This window comes from Seriola dumerili, unplaced genomic scaffold, assembly GCF_002260705.1.
Source record: "Seriola dumerili isolate Sdu_G_001 unplaced genomic scaffold, Sdu_1.0 BDQW01002424.1, whole genome shotgun sequence".
NCBI lineage: Eukaryota > Metazoa > Chordata > Actinopteri > Carangiformes > Carangidae > Seriola > Seriola dumerili.
In genome coordinates, this window is record NW_019176679.1 from 1 (window position 1) to 19,449 (window position 19,449).

At 37.3% G+C, this 19,449-nt stretch overlaps 1 protein-coding gene across 5 annotated transcripts; it reads left to right on the top strand.

Annotated features, from left to right (window-relative positions):
• The first annotated feature begins 9,284 nt into the window (after positions 1-9,284).
• On the top strand, positions 9,285-15,909 carry tmem174 (transmembrane protein 174). 5 transcript variants are annotated; one of them, XM_022769231.1, is made up of 4 exons: positions 9,285-10,897; positions 12,215-12,283; positions 13,193-13,274; positions 15,119-15,909. In XM_022769231.1, exons 1-4 carry the CDS (start codon positions 10,227-10,229, stop codon positions 15,143-15,145), a joined length of 849 nt encoding a protein of 282 aa, XP_022624952.1. In that variant the 5' UTR covers positions 9,285-10,226; the 3' UTR covers positions 15,146-15,909. The 5 variants fall into 5 exon arrangements, with proteins under 5 accessions (XP_022624952.1, XP_022624951.1, XP_022624953.1 ...); XM_022769230.1 differs by having other exon boundaries at positions 9,286-10,897; positions 13,193-13,264; XM_022769232.1 differs by lacking the exon at positions 13,193-13,274 and having other exon boundaries at positions 9,286-10,897; positions 12,215-12,345.
• The last annotated feature ends 3,540 nt before the right edge of the window (positions 15,910-19,449 follow it).

Here is a 19,449-nt window from a genome sequence, read left to right on the forward strand (position 1 = left end):
CCTTACTATACTATGACGTTTTTTGAAAATTTTTAGCCTCACTATAGAATGACCTTTTTTGAAAATTTTATGCCTCACTATACTATGACGTTTCAAGCCTTACCATACTATGACGTCTTTTGACAAATTTATGCCATACTATACTATGACGTTTTAAGCCTTACTATACTATGACGTTTTTTGAAAATTTTCAGCCTTACTATACTATGACGTTTTTTGACAATTTTATGCCATACTATACTATGACGTTTTTAACCATACTATACTCTGACCTTTTTTGAAAATTTTATGCCATAAAATAGAATGACCTTTTTTGACAATTTTATGCCATACTATACTATTACGTTTTAAGCCTTACTATACTATGACGTTTTTTGACAATTTTATGCCATACTATACTATGACGTTTTAAGCCTTACTATACTATAACCTTTTTTTGACAATTTTATGCCATACTATACTATGACGTTTTTTGAAGATTTTATGCCTTACTATACTACGACGTTTTAAGCCTTACTATACTATGACGTTTTTTGACAATTTTATGCCATACTACACTATGATCTTTTAAGCCTTACTATACTATGACGTTTTAAGCCTTATTATACTATGACGTTTTTTGAAAATTTTAAGCCTTACTATACTATAACGTTTTTTGACAATTTTATGCCATAGTATACTATGACCTTTTTTGACAATTTTATGCCTTACTATACTATGACGTTTTAAGCCTTACTATACTATGACGTTTTTTGAAAATTTTAAGCCTTACTATACTATGACGTTTTTTGACAATTTTATGCCATACTATACTATGACCTTTTTTGAAAATTTTATGCCTTACTATACTATGACGTTTTAAGCCTTACCATACTATGACGTCTTTTGACAAATTTATGCCATACTATACTATGACGTTTTAAGCCTTACTATACTATGACGTTTTTTGAAAATTTTAAGCCTTACTATACTATGACGTTTTTTGACAATTTTATGCCATACTATACTATGACGTTTTTAACCATACTATACTCAGACCTTTTTTGAAAATTTGATGCCATAAAATAGAATGACCTTTTTTGACAATTTTATGCCATACTATACTATGACGTTTTAAGCCTTACTATACTATAACCTTTTTTTGACAATTTTATGCCATACTATAGTATGACGTTTTTTGAAGATTTTATGCCTTACTATACTATGACTTTTTTTGAAAATTGTAAGCCTTACTATACTATGACGTTTTTTGACAATTTTATGCCACACTATACTATGACGTTTTTTGACAATTTTATGCCATACTATACTATGACCTTTTTTGAAAATTTTATGCCTTACTATACTATGACGTTTTAAGCCTTACTATACTATGACGTTTTTTGACAATTTTATGCCATACTATACTATGACGTTTTAAGCGTTACTATACTATGACCTTTTTTTGACAATTATATGCCATATTATACTATGACGTTTTTTGACAATTTTATGCCATACTATACTATGACGTTTTAAGCCTTACTATACTCTGACCTTTGTCGACAATTTTATGCCATGCTATAGTATGACTTTTTTGGAAAATTTTATGCCTTCCTATACTATGACGTTTTAAGCTTTACTATACTAAGACATTTTTTGACAATTTTATGCCTTACTATACTATTACGTTTTAAGCCTTACTATACTATGACCTTTTTTTGACAATTTTGTGACATACTATAGTATGACCTTTTTTGAAAATTTTATGCCTTACTATACTATGACGTTTTAAGCCTTATTATACTATGACGTTTTTTGACAATTTTATGCCATACTATACTTTGACGTTTTAAGCATTATTATACTATGAAATTTTTTTAAAATTTTATGCCACAGTATACTATGACGCTTCAAGCCTTACTATACTATGACCGTTTTTGACAATTTTATGCCATACTATAGTATGCCTTTTTTTAAAATTTTATGCCTTACTATACTATGACGTTTTTTGACAATTTTATGCCTTACTATACTATGACGTTTTTTGACAATTTTATGCCTTACTATACTATGACGTTTTTTGACAATTTTATGCCTTACTATACTATGACGTTTTTTGACAATTTTATGCCTTACTATACTATGACGTTTTTTGACAATTTTATGCCTTACTATACTATGACGTTTTTTGACAATTTTATGCCTTACTATACTATGACGTTTTTTGACAATTTTATGCCTTACTATACTATGACGTTTTTTGACAATTTTATGCCTTACTATACTATGACGTTTTTTGACAATTTTATGCCTTACTATACTATGACGTTTTTTGACAATTTTATGCCTTACTATACTATGACGTTTTTTGACAATTTTATGCCTTACTATACTATGACGTTTTTTGACAATTTTATGCCTTACTATACTATGACGTTTTTTGACAATTTTATGCCTTACTATACTATGACGTTTTTTGACAATTTTATGCCTTACTATACTATGACGTTTTTTGACAATTTTATGCCTTACTATACTATGACGTTTTTTGACAATTTTATGCCATACTATACTATGACCTTTTTTTGAAAATTTTAAGCCTTACTATACTATGACGGTTTAAGCCTCACTATACTATGACGTTTTTTGACAATTTTATGCCTTACTATACTATGACGTTTTTTGAAAATTTTAAGCCTTACTATACTATGACGTTTTTTGACAATTTTATGCCATACTATACTATGACGTTTTAAGCGTTACTATACTATGACCTTTTTTTGACAATTATATGCCATATTATACTATGACGTTTTTTGACAATTTTATGCCATACTATACTATGACGTTTTAAGCCTTACTATACTATGACGTTTTTTGACAATTTTATGCCTTACTATACTATGACGTTTTAAGCGTTACTATACTATGACCTTTTTTTGACAATTATATGCCATATTATACTATGACGTTTTTTGACAATTTTATGCCATACTATACTATGACGTTTTAAGCCTTACTATACTATGACGTTTTTTGACAATTTTATGCCATACTATACTATGACGTTTTTAGCCTTACTATACTCTGACCTTTTTTGAAGATTTTATGCCATACTATAGAATGACCTTTTTTGAAAATTTTATGCCTTACTATACTATGACGTTTTAAGCCTTACTATACTATGACGTTTTTTGAAAATTTTAAGCCTTACTATACTATGACGTTTTTTGAGAATTTTAAGCCTTACTATACTATGACGTTTTTTGACAATTTTATGCCATACTATACTATGACCTTTTTTGAAAATTTTATGCGTTACTATACTATGACGTTTTAAGCCTTACTATACTATGACGTTTTTTGACAATTTTATGCCTTACTATACATGACGTTTTTGTACAATTTTATGCCATACTATACTATGACGTTTTAAGCCTTACTATACTATGAGCTTTTTTTGACAATTTTCTGACATACTATATAGTATGACCTTTTCTGAAAATTTTATGCCTTACTATACTATGAGCTTTTTTTGACAATTTTTTTGACATACTATAGTATGACCTTTTTTTAAAATTTTATGCCTTACTATACTATCACGTTTTTTGACAATTTTATGCCTTACTATACTATGACGTTTTAAACCGTACTATACTCTGACCTTTTTTGAAAATTTTATGCCATACAATAGAATGACCTCTTTTGAAAATTTTATGCCTTACTACAGTATGACCTTTTAAGCCTTACTATACTATGACTTTTTTTTTTTTTTTAATTTTAAGCCTTACTATACTATGACGTTTTTTTGCCTAAAAATATTATGACTTTTTATACCTTACTATACTATGATGTTCTTTTGAAATTATCATGCCATACTATAGTATGACGTTTTAAGCCTTAACGAAAATTTTAAGCCTTACTATACTATGACATTTTAAGCCTTACTGTACTATGACGTTTTTCGAAAATTTTAAGCTTTACTATGCTATGACGTTTTTTGACAATTTTATGCCATACTATACTATGACGTTTTAAGCCTTACTATACTATGACGTTTTTTGACAATTTTATGCCATACTATAGTATGACCTTTTTTGAAAATTTTTTGCCTTACTATATTATGACGTATTCTCACATTTTTGTGTCTCACTATACTATGACATGTATTTCATATATGGAAATTCAACACATATACATATATTACATTTGTGTATGGTCATTCCTGAATGTAAATTCAGATCGTATATGTTGATCGGTTGACAGCATTGAAAAGCCAATCTCTTACGCTCTTACTTTATTTTAGAATAAAAAATGAAAGCTGTTAAAAATAAGAAAATGTACCAATGCTTGAGCTTGATCTGGGAATTGACGGAATCATGATTCTGTGAAACAACAACATTAAGCAGGTGGTGTGCTCTTACAGAGGCCATAATGCGAGTAGATCCTGCCTCTGCATTGTCAGGTCATCATGGGAAATACAATAAGCTTAATCAATGAGTCGTGATGACATGTTGATGGTCAGTTCTCTCAAAAGCACAATAAAATGTCCAATCCAGGAAGCTAAGCAACAAAAATTATTTTTGCAAGACCTAACAACAATATACCTGAAACCCTAACTCAACACTCGAATCTACAAATATTGTTATAAACAGCGCGGGTGTGCTTTAGGAGAAATTTGTGTTCAGTGGAAAGGTTGAAACATTTCAGAATTAAACTGAAATGACCTGGATTGATAGTTCGCTCTCAGGGATAGAGAAAAAATTGTGTCTAGGGATGAACTAGCCTTTTAAAGCCCTCTAAACCCCCCCACAAATATACAGATTTTACTGATGAAATGTTGTAGACTGAAAAGACAGAAGTTGCAATACTACAAGATAAACAAAACAAATCTATTGTCAGTTTTTTTACGAGTATAATCCATGTCAAAAGGTTTGTATTAAACCCTCCACTGACATGCAGGATGATAGAGCACGAAAACAAAGTTTGAAGACACCACCACACATGTGTTACTGATGTACTGTTTGCACTGTGAGAACCTCATGCAGTGCTTTGCTTAGGAGGATGTATGCATGACTGTGCGTACGCGCTCAGCACTACATCAACACCTTGTGCATATTTACACACTCAGTCATGCCTTGTGTCCCTCGGCCTGAAGACCTCCTCCTTGCTGTTTGAAATATGCTGTCTGAGCTGCCTCTCCACAGCCACATGTGTGAGCCATCAGTGTTGACTCTACTTTTCCCTGTCCGCCTTGCTCAGACGAAGATGAAGAGATCTTAGGGTCTCCAGCGTGTGAGATATCTGAGCTGAACTGTGTTGGTCCATGTGAAGACTTTTGTGTGTGGCCATGTATTTTATACAACTTAAGAGGATCTGTGAATCTGAGTGTGTGGGCTAGGCTATGCAGGTGAGCAGGCTAATAAAAAAAATGTGATTGTGAGAGTTTAAGCAAATAGTTTGACATTTTGGAAAACAATAAATGTGTTTGCCTTCTTACCCAGAGTTTGATGTTAAGATCAAACTACTCTCACACCTATATGCTAAATTTAGTTTAGCACACAAACTGGAAATGGAGGGAAACAGCTAGCCTGGTTCAGTTTGAAGGTAAAACTGCACCCCCTCTAAAACTCAGTAATTAACATGTTATATCTCATTTTTTTAATTCAGACAAAAAACGTCTTGGGAAATACACTAAATTGCTATTTTGCCAAGAGTTACATGAGATGATTGATGGCAACCAGCAGCAAGTTAGCTTAGCTTATCATAAAGACTGGAAACAGCTAGCCAAGCCCTGTCAAAAGATAACAAAATCTGCATTCCTGTACAGCTGAAGTTCACAAATTAACACCTTAAATCTTGTTTAAAAACCAAGTGTAAAAGTGTGATGATCAGTTGTGGTTTTATGAGGGCTCACTTCTATGTGTTGGACCAGTGAATCTCAGCTGGTAGGCTGGCAATCTCTCAGTAACAATGAGACTACTTCAAATCACTGCTCCTGGCAAAGAAATAGTCCAGCACATGAACCACCTGTTAAACCACAACTTGATGTTTTTACCCCAGCATGCACGCAGTTGTCCACCAATGCTGTTAAACGTTAAAATTTGGTTGAATGTAGGTTGTAATGACCAAAATTCAAAATTCAATGTCAGACGACAGCTGACGTTTATGTTTTGTTTAGTTTTAAGTTGTGTTGTTAAGTATCCAAAATCCATCTTCCAAACATCTCATACCAGCACCATCTTGATGTGAAGTACGGTGACCAAAACCCAACATCTGCTAAATGTCACAATGTCAGTTGGCCAATGTTGGGTTTTGACATCAACATGATTTTCATTTTCAACTAAAATGTAATGTTTGTTCATCATGAGAGTCGTTAGAGTCCAGCATCTTTCTGACGATATGTCCTGTAACTGCTGGGTACACTTACATTTTTGCACAGATTTAACAAACAAGATATTATTTGTTAATCAGTGAACCTTATTAGAGCTGGTAGTCTTTTTGCTAAGCTAAGCTAACCAGTTGCTGGCCGTAGCTCCATATTTACTGTGACTTGTCATCTGACTCTCAGCAAAACAACCAAAAAAAACAACCAAAAAAAAAAACATTTCATGAAGGTCAAACTTTCAACACAGGAAATTCTGGGTTCTTGGACGGTCAAGTTGCCTGTGTCTGGTATCGATTGAGAGAGCCTGAACGTTAGAATCAGCTCCGTGAAACAGTTGGAGCAGAGGGAACATTTACTCTTTGTTGTCGGCCATCACAGTTATGTTTGTCCAAAGGCCCGGTGGAGCCATAGAGCTGAGTTATTCTACAATCCAGAGAGCGAGCCCCACATCAGTAACATTCACGGACAATTTATAATCGATGTGCCCATTTGATCTCCCTCTTCACCACAAGAAAAACCATCTGAACAAACAAGGATGGTGTAAGTTTATTGCATTAATATGGATTCCTACCCTCCGCTTCTCCTGCTCGCTCCAAAACCCAGAAGACCTCTTTAGAATAACTCAAACCCTGAACATGTCAGACTCATGTCCAAATGGTATCTGTCACTTTTTCCACTCAGCAAGGCAAACCTCTGTCAAATGTTTCCCCCTGGTAATAAAAATATGAACACAATTCAGCGTTAACAAAACTGACAGGAAGTTTATTGTTATGAAGGGATTTGGACAAATAGCTTGAATCTGGCTGACACCAGCTGATCATGAGCTTTACAATCAATACATCAATCAATTAATCTTTAGTTGCTCAATCTTTAGTGTAATGTGATTTAGACTAAGATAAAATATCTAATAAAAAATATTTATTCAGATTTAAAAGCAATAATCCAGTCACATTACCTGAGGTCCTCTTGAAGGTTGATGTAGAGGCTAAAGGAGCTAAGTGTTGCGTCACTGTTTCTGTTTCAGGCTTTATAAGTATAGTCACAACCTGACACCCTGAAATTGAAACAATATGTTCTTTTTGTGTCAGTAGCTTGAAGTAATTGAATCATACACCAATCAGCCACAACATTAAAACCAGTTACCTATTTTAATGCTATGGATCATTTCAGAGTATAGCTGTATACCACTCTGTTTCTTTTGCACATTCAAGACACTGAGTCAGGTGATATGTTAATCCCAAGATATGTAAAGAGAATAAACCTGGCACCTGCAAACAGAAATACTCCTGCTGTAATTTCACTGTAGATTTTTTTTTTGCTGACCACTGCTAGAAAGGTGAAATGATTCGCTGGAAGTAACATTGAGGATCCAGTGATGAGACGCTCAGAGTCCCATCTCCTTGCAGACTCCGCTGCCTCGTCAGCCCTGGGGAGAGGGAGTGGACCCTTCCGTGCCATGTTCACAGAGGCACGTCACAGGCTATTTGTCATGGTAAGCATGTGTGTGTGTGTGTGTGTTTGGGGGAGGGGATGACTGAGAAATGGTCACATCTTAATTCCTATGGTGGGCCTTTGGTCCTTCTTTATTGACCTGGCAAAATCTGCCATTACAATTGCATTGCCTTTGAATATGCAATAGAGGCATACATGTTCCTTATAATCTGAGCATAACAGACCATATGAAGTACATTGAAAAACAAACAATCAAGCTGTTTTATTTATATAACTTAATCATAATCATAAATCTAAAAATTTGCCTCAAATTTGTCAGAAATACAATAGATGTTGTTGATACAGAGAAGAGTGAAATAACAATAGTAACATTTCAATATGGAAAAGCAAAACTCAATGACACTATTCACACAGAGGGAGAAGAGAACACTATTCACATAAAAGGAGAAACAAGGACACTGTTCACACGAAGGGAGAAGAGACAAGGATACTGTTCACCACAGAAGAAGAGATGAGGATACTGTTCACCACAGAAGAAGAGATGAGGACACCGGCCACACAGAGGAACAGAACAGGTACATTATTCACACAGAGGGAGAAGAGACGAAGACACTGTTCACACAGAGAGACAGAGGCATGGATACATTTCTTACAGAGAGAGAGACACAAGGACTCAGTTCACACAGAAGGAGAAGAGAGAAGGGCACTATTCACACACAGAGAGACGTGGCATAATTTTTTAATACATTATTTTAAAGAGTAATTTTACAACATCTTGTACTGGATATCAACACGTTGCTGCCTTATGACAGTGGAAAGCCAATGTACTGTACAGATATTGGACAGATGTGCATTTTAAAGGATGATGGCAGAGCTGAAGTGAAATGAAGCATAAGCCCAGGGGATCAATACGCCCCAGTGTGAGTCAACAGGAGACACACACACACAGAGCTCTCCTTCCTTCCAGAGAGGAAATGTTCAGTCCATAAATATTTGGAGTTTGCTAATTGAAAGAATCTGTGCAGCTTCAATTCTGGGGGGTTTCTTTAAACACTGCAGTCATATGGATTCTTTGTATAGTTATCTGTCCCTTTGTTCATTAGTGCCAAGTGAAATGAGCTGAGGCTATGGTAAACATAAAGACACACACACACACACTCAAGGACATAGATACACACACAGGTTAGGTTTGATCAGCCACCGGCCTTGTGTGCTTGATAGTCAGTTGTTTCCCTCTGAAGACCTTTTGTTTTGCTTTGCCATAAGCAGTGCATGATCCTCCTTTTCCGATTGGCAGGTTTGTTACACGCAACACAAGCGCGGATGTGCTTTTATGTAGGCAAATGCAAGCTGTCCGCTGGGAGAAGAGCAGACTGCTATGAAATTCAGCTGAAAAACATGTTTGCATGTCACCGTGTTTGCATTCAGAATTAAAAATTCATGCGCATAGGTGTTTTTTTTACTGTAGCACACACACACTCACGTCTGGCTGTTATGCAGACTGCTCTGCTAGTGCAGGAACAGATTGACAAGGCTAGTAATGATAATTCTGCTTTGTCACAAAAACAAGAAATAAACTAAACGAGAGACTTAAAGTTCAAAGTGAATTCCAGTTACTCATTTGAATAGAATTCCATTCAATACACACTGCCAAGTTTATTACTTGCACAATTTCACTATCAGTAGATTTGCATAAAACCAGGATTTCATTGAGAGAACAGCGAGCTTCAGCACTCCTCTGCCAACCCGGCTCAAGTGTCGAGGTTCTTTCCTGCGTGTTAACGTGTGGGTTTCACTTTGTGTGCAGCTCATTTAGCCCCTGACTGTAACACGTATAGCGTGATGTGTTTTTAAGCCCTTCCATTTAACATGCTATACTGATTGTTCAACTATTGCGGCATGAGCTGTCCCTGATAAGTTATGCATAACAGCGCAGTTGGGAGACGTGTCTGTGTGAAATGACATGTGACAAGGTGGATTTCGGATCACGGTCCGTGCGTGCAGGAATCTCCCTTTTTTCCTGTTTCTCAGACTCTTTCAGACAGACCTTAAACGCACCAAATCTTCTCTCATGGTCTTAGTATCTCACGTTATGCACCCTGCGGGTTGGTTGCATGGATACATGACTAAAATATTAGCCAAATTGACTTTTTTGAGTTGCCTTAACTCACCAACTTGCACTCCTTTGTGAACCACCATGTTATCCACGTTGTCATTCATACATGAGAGGTTGCTATTTGAACATGGTGACCAATACTGGCGCACCATGGGAGCAGGTTAACTTATAACTTGTCCTCTTGGCTTAGTAAAAGTCTTCAGAGTTACTCAGTGCTCATTCAGTTTGACTTTGTGTTCACTATAAGAGGCTCAGTTTGAGTCCAGACACGTGATTCAGAGGCATCTCATGGAGCGACAAGGACCCCAGGGTTTCTGGACTAACATGGCGGGACAAAGGCCTGCAACGGAGACCGACAGTGCTAGAAATCCTACAGCAGTCCTCAGTGGACCACCTGATGACCCGATGGTGATGGTCACGCCTGCTCCGCGCCCTCGCCAGTCTGACAGCTTGCTGGATGCTGAGAAGACTGGAGCTGCCCTGCTGTTCTCTGGAGCCCTCCTGGCTCTGGTTGGCGTCTTCTTCACCACCATGGGCTGGCAGCACTACCAAGCCAACTCCAGCTTTGCGGTGATCCAACTGCTGGGCCCAGTCCTGATCTCAGTCGGAGGGACTTTCATGCTCACCAGTGTCTGCAAGTTTGGCATCGCCCACTGCTGGCCCTGCAGATGGAGGGATGAAGAGGTGCTTGTGAGGCCTGTGATCGAGCAGACTTTAAGGGGACATTCTTGTACGTTACATGGCATAAATCAACCATCAATCATGTTACACAGTGCCACAACAACGGTATGTATTCCACCTCCTTATAACTTTATAACCCAGGAAGTACGCCAGACCATTGAGTTCCAACCTGGCATCCACGCAGCTCTTCCTCCTCATGACGGCGTTTACTGTGTGGATAACGCAGCTTTCACAGCAGAAGAAGACAGCTGCAGAGAAACAGACAACAGAAGAAGCAGGTAGGGAACGGTGCTTACACAACAGACACTGCTCTAACTTTTAAGAAAAGCACAAACCTCTAAGAAACTCCTGCTGGGTTCCTCCATTACTTAAACATGCTGTGATGAAGAACCTGTGGTTTTAGAGGACAGGTACACGCTGTAGTTTTTATTCAAAAGCACCAATTCGGGCAAATGGATAAGCGCTGGGTTTGGCTTTTTCACCCAGCATGCAACATGTTGACACTAGAGCAGATATAACCGGCGGGGGAGGAGAGTTAATCTTATGTCAGATGTGAGTGTGTTAAAAACTCACAGCTTCTCAGAGTGCTCATTAACACAGACACAGTGCGCCAGAGTTCATTTCTTATTAAACCACAAGATCTCTTTCCACTTGGCCCACAGGGTTTTTGGCCGTCAGAACTCTCTCAGCCAATTATGGCGCAATTAATCTCTCCGTAATAGTCAACACACTCGTATTGATTCACTAAATTACTGTACTGAGAGCAATGTGTCACATAGCGTCGGGTTATTGGCACGAAGTAACGAAATAAAACTGGATTATTTAGTTAAGAGGAGAAAATGTAGAAAAGAGATAATCAGTTTGACATTCTCGCAGCCTTTTCATAAAGTAAAATAAGCCATGTGTCAATGAAATGGGGACGATTAAGACAATAATAGCACCTCATCTTCTCATTTAATTATCCTTCAGAAGTATAACGTCATATTAAAGACATTTTACAGTACGTATGTGCTTTGTAAAGGAAAAGCAAACTGTGGCATTTTTAGTTCATCATATTTTTCCACCTGTTCCTGCACAAAGTGCAAAAAGTTTCTTTCCACTAATTGCAGGATCCTATGTATTTGAAATCCAATCAAATACCCTCTGACACGTCCTGCTAAACAAAAAGCTGCTTTCCATTAGTGGAAAGTTGCAAGTTTTCACTTTCTTTTATTGTTTTTAGGCGATTACTCCCAGCAGGTTTCCAGGAAAGTAATTCACTTTAATAAAAACAGACAGCAGGAATAATACAGTTAACCTAGGATAACTATAAACTGCTGCCCTGATCATATGAACACATGCTTAGCTCACCAGCTCGCACTTATGTTGTCACAACTTCTGACCTGTTTCAGTATGTTTCCAGTGGTTAATGCCAAATAGAGGAACGATCAAGGGAGGAATTGCTCAACCTCAGTGTTTTCTTTTAAAGGGCAATCTGCTTCCTAAAATGTGCTTTAAGCATAACCAATTGGGCCTGTAAACATTTGGATATTAGCCAGATCTTCTCCTCAGTCCAGACTGACTGAGATTTCTCATTTGCCTTTAATTTCACGCAGGATTGAGAAGACAGAGGACGAAAGTGGACGTGGGGAGGAGAGCGGCTCTACCTGTTCACGTCCACCTGCGTATGAAGACATCTACCCGTCCTTTAACAAACACAGTCCGCCATAAACGCCAACTGAAACTTGTTAGGAATTTTTCTTTTTTTAAGTTAAAGGATGTAAGGTCAAAGTGATTTGATAAGAACAAAACTTCAACAGCAACACAAGAGCAACAGAGCTTAGGTTTCACTTTCCTCTCACAGCTGTTATCATGTAGAGTTACCATAATAATTATGTATGAAGTCATAAAATCCACCAAGATGAGACTCCCTGGAAGAAAACCTCATTAAAATGGAGATTTATGGACAAACTCAGCTGTATCTGAGGCCTCTAAGGTTTTGGAAACTTTGAGATACTAAATTTACATTCAGCATAAAAACACACACACACACACACACACACACACACACACACACACACACACACACACACACACACACACACACACACACATTTATCCAGTGCTTGTTGTCTCTCAATAGCTGCACAAACCACTGTACATGCCCATTAAATGTTGGCAGAGGAAATGCAGACGGCCACTATTGCCCTGAAACAAACATGGAGACAATTTAAGTTTTTTTTTTTTAATGTTCTATGCTGCAGAAAATTAACATCAAAAAGAGGAAATAGTCATAATGGTCATTTACCATTTGGTTATAATTGTTCACAGATCACCAGCACTGCTCATAACTGTGTGTGGGAGAGAATGATTACCTCAACATGAGCAGATCTGTCACTTTAGAAAGGCAATTAACATACACACCAATAATAATAATAATAATAATAATAATAATGATAATAATAATAATGATAATGATAGGAGTCCATGTAGCCACTCAGATTAAGATGTTAGAGTTCCTCGTTTGTTTCCCAGGATCTTGTAACTACATGTGACAGTTTACTGAGGAGCTTCCTGTTGTGTTGTGTTTGCAGGATAAACACAAGTGTCACTGCACCACACGGGGGCAGACACACTGAGGAAATCACTTCACCTTCACTCACCAGGTCAAGTCAGGTGCTTTTACCGGGTTTGGGGAAGCCTACATTATACTACTACTAGTACTACTGCTTCTACTACTACTACTACTACTAGTCATAATAATAGTAATAATAATAATAAAAACAAGATGTTCTTTTGAATCAAGGCTTAAAACTCACACTGCCTTTTACTATTACATTAAATTAGCAACTATTTATTCAGATCTTGCACCGACTTGTTGCTGTGTGAAGATTTTATTCTCCTGTTTTATTCAACTTCAGTTTTATCTTCTATTTTAGTTCATTCTACTTCACCAACCCGTTTGTTCCGTGTAATGTCCCGCAGTATGTATCAACACGTTAAACTGTCCTGTTGTTGAAGTGCTACACAAATAAATTCGCATAGCTTCACAACTCTAGACACACACACACACACACACACACACACACACACACACACACACACGCACGCACAGTTACAGTTACGTGCAGTCACTTCGCACACTCTTACATTGGCAACAAATTATTAATACGTATTTGTTAATAATGAATCAACTAATTGCTGTCTAAGTTGTTTTTGCTCTGAAGTAACGTAAATGAAATCATTAAGAAATTAGACTAAATAAATAATGAATGTTACGATGAAGCAAAGAGGCATCACACACATCCTCTACTGCCAGTGTAGAAAACACACCAACAACACCTTAATATAAAAACAAAGACAAACAATATATATGTTTATGAATTTATTGATTATATTATATATTATTCTATTAAATTAACAATTTATTAATTTAGTTGGGATGGAATTATGAACTTTTGGGGAAAAATATTTATTTATCTATTTATTTATCTACTTTAATTAACACTTTTTCGTCTCGTGCCAGTTCCTTTAAAATTCTGCTCTCGCAATCATACAATCATACAAAGTGTATAAAATATATAAAATATACAGGCTGCACTATAAAAGCAAATATATGGGACTATGTCGGGAAATGTTTAAACTGAGTTAATTTACTTTTTATGAACAGGAGGTGACATGTCACTGCGCTCAGCTCGGTAAATATTGACCTGATAACTAAAAATATCTTCGTTTTATTCTGCTCCAACACTTTTCTTTAATCCCTCTAACATAAAACTGCCGGCTGCGCTCCAAACAGTTCGCGCTCTCCAAAACAACTTTCCATACAATCGTCGAAAAATTGAAAATTCATAGCAATTTAGAAAAACATGTCAGGACCTCCTTCAAACTTGCGCCGCTCGCCTTGTGCAGATTTTTGAAACCGCAGCGCAATATGACTTTCATTATTTTTACAGCACAGTTAAATGCGGGTGGCCGACAAGAGCCATTATTTCACCATTTCGGAGCATTGAGAGACGATTTATGAAAAGTATTACGGAACACGCTGAACGATAACAACTCCGAAATAAAAGAGAAGAGAGAGAAGAAGGGGAAATGTTGGCCCGCAGAGTCCCAGGAGAATGAGTCCTGATATGAGTTTTGAAGGTTATGAGTGGGTCATTATCAGTAATTTTATGGTTAATAATAAAGGAAACCACCTTATTATTTCCAGCTGGAGATATTTTAAAGGCGACACAGCAACAACTATCAATTATTTGCATATATAAAAATATGCTTGTTGAAATTATTTGGCAACTTAGAAAATGTCCTAATACATATGATTTCTATAATGACGTGGATAAACCTCTCTGCACATTAAAACTGCTCAGAGTTAATGAGTTTAGTCTCTAATATGAAAGCTCTCTCTCTCTCTCTCTCTCTCTCTGAGGGCAACAGGTGTTTTCCCGTCTTTATTTGTCTCTGCTGCGCTGGACCGACTCTCCCTCACACTCTGTGTTTTTTTGTCACATGTTTTCCAGGATGAGCTTGTATTGTGGGGCCACTAAAGTGGTTTGATTGTGCAGGAGGCCCGAGCTGGAGGCCCTCTCACTAAACCACATGTGCTCCCAGCTAAACATTTGTGGACGGATTTGGGAACTACATCTGAGATGGCATTTTCCTTTTGAAATCAAAAATACCAAAGGGTCAGATAATCCCTGGAAATCATGAGTAATTAGCACTGACCTTGCTCTGCATGCTGGCAGCCAGCAGACCCAGCCATTGTGTTTGCATTGTTACGCCACCATACTCCCATATGGTGCATGCTAATAAGAATGAGAAGGGCTCGTCCTCTGCAACTCACAAACAGCTGAAGTTGGTGTTTAGTCTGTAACTTGAGCTCATTGTGTGAGGATGAAACTGCTCTCAACCAGCAGCTTTGTTTTGAGTGACCAAAAGTTACAACATATTATGTCTGACATGTAGAAAAAACTAAAAATAATAAAAAAAAACTGTTTTGTTTCAGCAACTGTTCATAAAGCACACAGACGTATTCATTTAACCTCTCACCATTCACCAGTTTCCCATTTTGTTCCACCTCATGTGGCTGTAAGTTTGATAAAAATCATCTTATTTCAAACTGACAGTAACATATAATGTATTACATATTATTTATTCTTTACTATGATGTTTCCAACGACAGACATATTGAAATATTCAATATTCAAACTGCACAATTCTGGATGTATTGTGCAATTTTTTTTTTAATACACATTCCCCCTAAATTCAGCCGGACATATTTGCTGTGTCTGAAAATAAAGTTTGAACAATGTTTGGCCTCACAACATTATTTTCTTAAAGACCATCATGTTGCTTATGTCTTAATTGCTAACTGAATTATCAGCAGTGACCACATCAAAATGTGTTTTATTGTTTTTTTTCTGTGCAAACTTTTATTTAATTTAGATTTTCATCATGTAACTGAGTTTCTATTAAAAGGTCGGTTCACCCCAAAATGACTAAAATACATATGTTTTTAGTTGGTCTACGTCCACACTCAGGCAGTGGTTACAAACCTGTTTTTGCTTTTGACCCTGTGACACAGAGCGATATGTCCTCGAGACCCTTCCTCACAGATTACAGCATGTGTGTATATACAGTAAGTTGTGAGCAGTTCGGTCAAAGAGTGAAGTTTTCTTCTCAGATTGTCTGAAAGATTTTTCACAAAAAAAGAAGCAAAGGACTAGAGAAAAGTCTGAAAAAGAAACATGGCTTTTGTGTAGTTTTTAGTGTGTAAGTGATCATCGCACGACCCTTTAGATTAATCTTGTGAACCCTTATGGGGGTGCTGATCCACAGGTTGGGACCCACAACTCTGAGGAAATCGTCTAAATGAAAAACTGGAAAAAGAAAAAAAAAAGAAAAAGATAAATAAAAACCACCAACAAAGCTCTATTTACTTCCATTGTGTGATTAATAAAACACACACTCTCTGGATGGTGCGACACCAGATGTAATTGTGAGATTTGAGCGGACCAGCCCTTTAAATGTCCTGTGTGTATGCATACATGTGTGGAGCTGGCTGCGTTCAGGGAAAACTTTTCGCTAAAACGACATTAAAGGACACGAGCTTCTGTCAGGACATTTCTTGTTATTTTGACGGGAGAGGCAGATCTGGCGAACATCATTCACATTTTCGTCTCCGAGTCCCTCATGATTATTTTTAGCAGCTGAAAGTGGCTGTTTTCAAAATAAGTTCCTGACCGTATATCAAAAGATCCCAGTGCCACAGTGGTGGGCTCGCTCTGTGCGCCTGCTTTCATTTCAGTGTGTGTGTGTGTGTGTGTGTGTGTGTGTGTGTGTGTGTGTGTTGCTACGTAAGAGCATGTGCAACTACAGGGCATGAAGACAGGGGACAAATGGATTCCATGTTTGCAGGAAAACACGCTGGAGGCACAGGAAAACTTTGTTGTTTATGAAGAACACGTGAAACCAATCAAATCTGAATTATCTTCCTGTTGTTCCAGCTTTTGTCTTTTGCAGTTTTCAGTTCGCTCGCCAGCAGTGTCACCACCCAGCGAGCAGGTCTGTGTCTGTGCATGAAAGGTAGAGAGTTTACTGGCCGCAGACACACATGCAGTGAACTCACATGCACCCAGAACAGACTCACACACATGTACTCAATGTTTTCACTGCTTTGCTCCAGCTCGTCAATTTCAGATTTAAGTCAGAGAATTTTTTATTGCTCTTCATCTGGTGGTGAAGGTGCTGAAAAATGCAAATTATCAGCTTCTTCATCCTCATGATGCAGAGAAAACAAACATTTTCAAGATGGTTGTGTTTTTTTGTCTCTCTTTGTTAATTTTCCTGACTCACACATACACACGCACATACATGCACACGCACACACACACACACACACACACACACACACACACACACACACACACACACACACACACACACACACACACACACGCACCCGCACACACACACATGCACAGCAAGCAGACATGTTTGTGAGAGCAGCGTCTAAACCTCAAGGGGATCTGATAAATTGTCAGCCCACAGGAAATGATTTGCAGACCTTCTCAGCATAATAACCCATTTACATACTCATCCTTGTATGGAGCTCGGCTACACACACACACACACACACACACACGCACACGCACACACACAGAGAGAGAGAGAGAAACACAAATGTCGTCTCCGTAACACACACCATATGCACAGACAATCTTACAGGTACGTGCAGTTACTTGGACACACTCTTAACAGCTGCTAAAGTGCCTGCATGGAAAACACACACACACACACACACACACACACACACTCCCACTCCCACTCCCACTCCCACTCCCACTAACACACACATTTCTTTGAGATAGAGGCTGAGATGACTGCCCTTGTTTTTCAGAGCTAATGTGGCAAAACTATCAGCTACAATCGAGTCATTTTTCTCTTTTATTGACTGTAAGCCAGCGACTGTATGTGGCCCTGATAAAGTCATCTCCCTCCCCCCTGTCTCACCCTGTCTCACCCTCCCTCTAATAACTTTCCCATCACATTTTTTTCTCTCTTTTTTTTTTTTTTTTTTTTTTTCTTTACGACTGAACTGCCTCCCCGGCTCACCTCACAGAGCAGGTGTTCAGCTCATTCACTGAGAGCACAGCGAGGTCAGCTTCATCTGCTGCGTTATTGGAAATAACCATATATGTGTTATGAGGGCAGCCGCCGTGGAGTTGACTGTGCTCTGAGTGCAATTACATGTGTCCTCTGTGAGGGTCAGTGCTTTGTCACACCGCAGGAGGACATGTCATGTGGAAAAGGAGTTCTGTGATGATTACGTTTATGAACAGTATTTCATTTTGTGTTTGATAAGCAGGCAGCTTTAGTAGCTCTTATGAGGATTTTATATAACTTTAACAAGTATGAGGCTTTGAATGTGGGATATTCTATAGCGGATATCAGTGGTAGATGTAGTGTCAAACATATGTTTGTATCACACAGTGAACTGAAAATGAAACTGAAGTGCAACAGAGATTTCATTTTCATTAATTTCATTTCAGCTTTGCAGTTTATACTCATAATTACTCTTTAATGTTTGTTTTTTTTAAGGATGTAATAACACGTGACCTTGGGAATAGTTGTAGTAGTTGGCAAAATAACTTTAACTCATGGTCCATTTAGTAGCTTTCTGGAGCTTTTTCAAGTTTGCTCAATTTTCAGGGAATAAAAGTCTGTTAAAAACAAGTAAGAGGACCATGAGTCAAGATTATTTTGTTAAGAAAATCTCATTTTTATTTTTTATTTTTTTTTATGTGAAAAAATTTAAACTTGCAATTTCACTGAGATACACTGAGTGGTGACACTTAGTTACTGCAACATGATTAATATGAACAGTGTAGACTGGAATAAAAACTTGAAAGCAAAGTGCAGTGTAATGCTGATGTCATCAGATGTTTTCACCTGCCCAGGATGTTGATACATTTGTTGTTTGTATTTTAGAAATCCAGACTAGCGGGGATCTATCTCAGAGGGATATTTCAAACTGACTGGAACATAACTATTTAGTTTTATTTTTGTTTCACCTTTATTTAACCAGGAAAATCCCTTTGAGGTTAGTAACCTTTTTTTCAAGCGAGACGTGCTCAGGACGACAGAATTACAAGCTGCAGACAGGACAGTAAAACAAATAAAACAATACTTAAAACCAGGTGACAATGTATGAAGCCGAAGGTCAGAGAAAGTTTTTGATTAAGATTTTTTTTATTAACATCTTCCTATTAGACATTCAGTAGTAACTATGTTGTACATCAGTTATCAGTTATTGGTAGTTATTGTTATTAGTGGATTAGTTTTAGTAGTT

What these genes read in the sequence shown, in the direction of transcription:
- tmem174 (XM_022769231.1), top strand. Translation starts at nt 10,227, where the DNA reads ATGGAGCGACAAGGACCCCAGGGTTTCTGGACTAACATGGCGGGACAA. An exon ending in ACAGACAACAGAAGAAGCAG is followed by an intron (nt 10,898 to 12,214) that starts GTAGGGAACGGT and finishes AATTTCACGCAG; the next exon opens with GATTGAGAAGACAGAGGACG. An exon ending in CACTCACCAGGTCAAGTCAG is followed by an intron (nt 13,275 to 15,118) that starts GTGCTTTTACCG and finishes CATGTTTTCCAG; the next exon opens with GATGAGCTTGTATTGTGGGG.